This window comes from Phalaenopsis equestris, unplaced genomic scaffold (assembly GCF_001263595.1).
Source record: "Phalaenopsis equestris unplaced genomic scaffold, ASM126359v1 Scaffold000113, whole genome shotgun sequence".
Taxonomy (NCBI): Eukaryota; Viridiplantae; Streptophyta; class Magnoliopsida; order Asparagales; family Orchidaceae; genus Phalaenopsis; species Phalaenopsis equestris.
In genome coordinates this window covers 502,304-508,083 of record NW_018164555.1, presented here as the reverse complement: position 1 = coordinate 508,083, position 5,780 = coordinate 502,304, and the positions used below count along the sequence as shown (strand labels likewise).

The window sequence follows — 5,780 nt, the reverse complement described above, 5'->3', positions numbered from 1 at the left end:
CTTCCTCTAAATTATTCATTCATTTTGTCACCAAATGCAATCAGGATTACAATGGCTTCAACTAATCTTAAACTGATTTGGTTCATTTTTTAGGATCTCCAAGATTTTTTAGGGGATTTACGTACATATCACCAGATTCTTATTAATGTTCATATTTAACACGCAAAATTTTAATATTAACGGCATACCATCCAACTCTCTCCGACTTCACACGTCCAATACTCTGTTAATTAGTCTACAAACACCGCAGAATGAGAGTTCGAGCGTCTTGTTACAAACAAAAATATTGCACCATCAGTCCTGATGCGATTTTACATCAGAACTCTAATCAGAGCATGCCACGCGTACATGCATACCCACCTTAGTAAAAAAAAATAATTTAATACATGAGTGGGTCTGTCTATATATATGATAAATCTTGATTGGACGCTTGATACAAAACTCCATCAGGACTCCAAATGCAATATTTTTTCTTTCGTAAGCCATGATCCCGCCGCTGCCCGCTCATCTTGTTTTTCCCACCCTAATTTGGACGACAACTATTAAATGCACCACCTCAAAAGTATTGATCATAATCCCCTACCGGCGGCATGTACGTATGTAAATCCTCCCATACATTTGAGAGATCAATGGTTTTAATAAGCATGGGGTGGTATGTATGTAAATACTCCCAATTTTTATACGGACGTATTATTCAAAACTAAAATAGTCGTTTCAATTATGCGGTTACCGCTAATAAACAAAACTACTTATATTAATAAATCTTTTTCGGTCCAACCGCGAGGCGTGAACAATATGAAAATTTCCGTTCGGGAAAGCAACCGTTTGTCCAGTCAGCGAGATTTGACCAGGGATTTCGCTGTAATAAACTGCAAGGGTAGAAGGGTCTGTTTGCCTCGTTGCTTAATCCCCTCTCAATTCCGGTATTTAAACCAGGAGAAAGTCTTCCTCCACCAGGCAATCTTCACATTCGGGACAAACAACAGGGGAAAAAAGAGATAAAGATGCAGACCCGAAGCGGGCTTTGCTACCCTCGGCCGCCGCCGGCAGCGAAGTCGCTTAAGACAAAGAGGTGTTACGATGGCGGTGATGGTGTCGAGCCTCGGAAGAGAGCTTGCACCGCGGACCAGAGAAACGATTATTTCAACGGTCTGCCGGCGAGAAGGCATTCTTCATATTCGGACAAACAAGACGGCGAGAAAATTAGGAAGATGGACAAAAGAAGTGAGCTTAGACACACTCGGCCACCGCCGGTGGTGATGTCGCCTAAGAGGGGCTACGAGGGAGATGGTGGTGAACCTCGGAAGAGAGCTCGATCGGCGGAGCAGAGAATCGATTTTTTCAACGGTTTGCCGGACGACCTCGTCCTCCTGATCTTCTCAAAGCTCTCCGCTTCTGCTGCCTGCCCTTCTGATCTCATCAGCGTCTTCCTTACGTAAGCCGGATTACGTTTTTTCTTTTTTTTTTACCCCGAATAAATCGAATTTTGAAGGCCTGTTTTAAAAAGATCTGATTTTTTGTTTTTTCTTTTTTTCTTTTTTTACCCCGAATAAATCAAATTTTGAAGGCCTGTTTTAAAAAGATCTGATTTTTATGAACAGATGCCGGAGATTTAATCAATTAGCGATGCAAAGAATGGTTCTTTCCAAGCTATCTGTCAAGGGGACTGCTGTAAGGGCTAAGAACTGGACGGAATCAACCCATAAATTTCTACAACGCTGCGCGGAAGCAGGCAATTTTGAGGCTAGCTACACTTTAGGCATGATCTGTTTCTATTGTTTGCAAAACAGGGGACTTGGAGCCTCACTGCTAACAAAAGCTGCCATGGCGTCTCACCCTGAAGCTCTCCACTCCCTCTCTATCATTCAATTCAACGGTAGCGGTGGATCTAAGGAAGACAAAGATCTCCGAGCTGGCGTCGCGCTATGCGCCCGCGCAGCTTACCACGGCCACATAGACGCGATTCGCGAGCTCGGACACTGTTTACAGGATGGCTACGGTGTGCGGCAGAACGTCGCGGAAGGGAGACGGTTCTTACTCCAAGCGAACACCCGAGAGCTCGCTGCTGTGAGGAAAGGTAGAGTACCTGTATCGTTCTCTCGTTGTTCTCTGCTTAGCGACTTCGGATGCAACGTACCGACGCCGGAAGCACATCCGGCGAACCGTTTCATGGTGGAGTGGTTCGCGGCGAGGGGCGGACCGGCGGCGGCTGATGAAGGGAAAGAAGGGCTGAGGATGTGTTCACATAGCGGTTGTGGCCGGCCGGAGACGCGGCGTCATGAGTTCCGGCGATGTTCGGTTTGTGGGGCGGTGAATTATTGCTCGCGAGCGTGTCAGGCGATGCACTGGAAGACGACGCATAAGGGCGAGTGTGCGCCCATGGAGAGGTGGCTTGAAGGGCAGGGTGCGGTAGAGGTGGGGCAAGCTGACTTGGTGGTTGCCGGCGATGCTCCGGCGGCGGCTGATGTTCCAATGGAAGTAAATTTGTAGGATGGGAGGGTATATTTTGTAGGAGACTTTCTGAGGTTTTGTATTTTTTTTTTTTTTGGTAATTTATTTAACATTTTTTGTGGAATAGTTTTGGCATTTTTCTAGTTTTTTCTTATTTTTTCTTCTTTTATTTTCACTTCTTAGGCATTTTTCTAGTTTTTCTTATTTTTTCTTCTTTTATTTTCACTTCTTTTACTGTTGTTTTCTGGTATTTATAGATTATTTGGGAATTGAGACGTTGTTTTTCTTTTTTAAATACTGGACGCAATTACTTTTTTATGTTTTGAGTTCATTTTTTTTTAATTCCCTAACTAATTTTTTCTATTTTAGTTATATAAGGGCTTAATCAGGTTATGTTTAGGTTATATATTCACGCCTATATATATATACATGCATACATTTGAGAATTTTGTCCTTTTTGGCAGAATGTTACTATAAGGTATTTTAGATTAAAATGAATCTCAGATTTATTAAATATATGTTGAAAATATTATAACATATCAAAATTTAAGTTATGTAAAATTAAATCATTATGATGATGATCTGAGATGTGTTTTTTGTCTTTTTGTTTGGTACTTTAAATAAGATGTATCATACAGGACGGTTGGATGATTTTCTTGCCATACACTAATGCGTGAAATTAAAACATCAAATCTAGAATATTTAATTACAGTATATTATTTAGTTAATTAATGCAGCTAAATTATACCGATAATGTATAATAACTTAGCTATATTTATTTTTTATTGTACCATATTATATAATTGTTTATTGATATTGAAGGATAATAATTAATGCATGAAATTAAGAATAAAATAAGAGAAAAATAATCCAACTTTGACATTGAACTCGGATTCTTTTTTTTTTTCGAATAATTTCACAGCTTGTGGATGTAAAAACAAATTTTAGTTTTGTTGGGCGAAATTGTAAAATTGGAATAAGGCGAGCAGGCGACATATGCAAATTGGAAACTCGAATCGAATCTTGGCCTACTTTGTACCTTTCTGACTCCTCTTTATCTTTCTGTAATTTCCTTTTTGTTGGAGCAAAATGAATATATATATATATATATTCCAAGTTAAAAATTACACGGTTGGAAAATACATACAAATTTTAAAAATCTTCAAATGTTTTATTTAAGCATAGAGTATTATTTCAAAAAAAAAAAGAAAAAGAAAGTGGAAGGTGAGTATTAGTGCGGAAAAGATAAATGCAGATAGATACATATTTGATAAAATTAAGATAAAATAATATAGTAAAACCAATAAATATCATCAATTCACTTGTACAGATTCCACATGTAATATTCACTCCTGAAAAATAATGACGATTAATTGAATCATGGAAAGCTCGTCAGAATATGCAAATTATTTACTTTTTTTTTGTTCTTTTTTTTTGTTATTTTTTCATTACATATTTATAATAAAGTTTGGGGGGTTAATTTGGGTACATATCACATGAAACCACTCTATTCAGCTAACACCTAAACCCTATTAATTGCCATTCTAGTATCCAAAATTTCTCTTTCCACCAAAAATGGCACTCAATTGACCCATTCGGTTAACTTCTTGTTTGCCCATTCGGTTAACTTCTTGTTCGACAACCGTCTTCATGCCGTTCCTCCGTGAATCTGCCCACGTCATCCGATTCCTCCGTTCTTACAGGAAGAGTTCCTCCCCGACTCCATTCAACTCCACCGCGTTAGCAAACATCCATCCCCAAAAATAAACTTATTGATTTCTAAACGTTAGTTAGCTTAATGAGGCTCAGGAATGGGAGGAAGAGGATTGTTGAACAACGAGTTAATGAAAGGGGTGAAGCAAAAGAAGACGTATATGTTATGGGCGGTAGAACTTAATACTAGAATGCACAGACACCCAACTATTTAATAAAAATAATTTTTTTTTCTAAAATTAAAAATATTCGACTAATCATGTTATATATAATTAAAAAAAAAACAAATAAATTACATTCGTATCAAATGTATTTCTAAAAGAAGAAAATAAAAAAAAATTAAAAATATAACAGACTAAAAATAAAAATAAAAATAGGAAACAAAAAGTGATCCCAAAAAGACTCTTAAGTGTTAGAATATTAAATAATTTGTTTTAGGTTTAGGTAAGTAATTTCTTGTGGTATCTATGTAAATTTCCTAAAGTTCATGGAAAATTCAGCTAAAAAGCAGGCCACTTTAAGGCCTCAAAAGTAGAGGTGTGCGTTAATTGGTCAAAATAAAGAAATCGGTTAATCTCTTTTTCTTTCTTTTTTTTTATTTCTTTTTTTAAAAGGAATTGATATTTACGGAGCACTAATTTTGTCCCCTAAATACCGATTCCCCATATGTGCTAATTCAACTTAGCTGGGATTTGAACTCGAGATAAAGGAGATTTACGTCGAAGTTGTCATCCAACAGACCTCGGTTGCGCACAAACAGATCAATTCAGTTTCAAAAATAGTTTTCAATTTTCGGTTTTTAAAATTTTAAAATTTAATTTTTTTTTTATTTTTGATTGGATTTTAATTTTCATTTAATTGAAGAGACAAAAAAGTTGAAGTTTTATTAAAATTTTTATTATAATTTAATTTCAAGTAGAATAAATTTAAAAGAATCAAAATTTTTATTATATTTTTTAATATTTCATTAAAATAAATTGATGATTGATAAAATTAAATTGATATTATGTATATAAGATATGTAATTCTTAATACTTCTTCATAGTCCAATACTAACAAACAATTAAATTTTGGTTTTTTCATGATCGAAACGTTTAAGACAAATTAAATTTTGGTTAGGTGAATTTGGTTTTCTGGATTTTAGATTTCGGTTTGTAATTGATTTGACCAATTTTAAAATTGATCCATCCAACCCCACTGAATGGTCGCCCCTACACAAAAGATAAGGTTCTCACATATTACAATATATTTGCTTCACTTCACAATGTGGTTGATTGAGTTTAATAGAGCATAATGGGTGTATTTCTTACAATACACGAGGCAAATTGAGTTCAATTTGTTAAGTGATTTTATTTTCCGCATTATTTTGCACAATATCGTAGCCGAATTAGTGGGATTCTAAAAATAAGCCATTACAATTCTGACAAAGTCGAGGACAAAAGGCAAATAAATCAAAGCAAGTTAGGGAAGATCTAGTGGAGCCATATATAATATTATGTTGTCAGATACTTCAACATCTACCACGATATTGGAAAAGACGTTGATTCATCGGGTGATTACACATCTCATCATGATTAATGTGAAAAGATTTGATGATAAATCGAATATTGGCATGT

At 36.0% G+C, this 5,780-nt stretch overlaps 1 protein-coding gene across 1 annotated transcript; it reads left to right on the top strand.

The window, feature by feature from the left end:
* Nucleotides 1-867: 867 nt before the first annotated feature.
* On the top strand, nucleotides 868-2,566 carry LOC110020938 (F-box protein At1g67340-like). Its single transcript, XM_020719242.1, has 2 exons — nucleotides 868-1,435; nucleotides 1,602-2,566. Exons 1-2 carry the CDS (start codon nucleotides 1,005-1,007, stop codon nucleotides 2,488-2,490), a joined length of 1,320 nt encoding a protein of 439 aa, XP_020574901.1. The 5' UTR covers nucleotides 868-1,004; the 3' UTR covers nucleotides 2,491-2,566.
* Nucleotides 2,567-5,780: the final 3,214 nt, after the last annotated feature.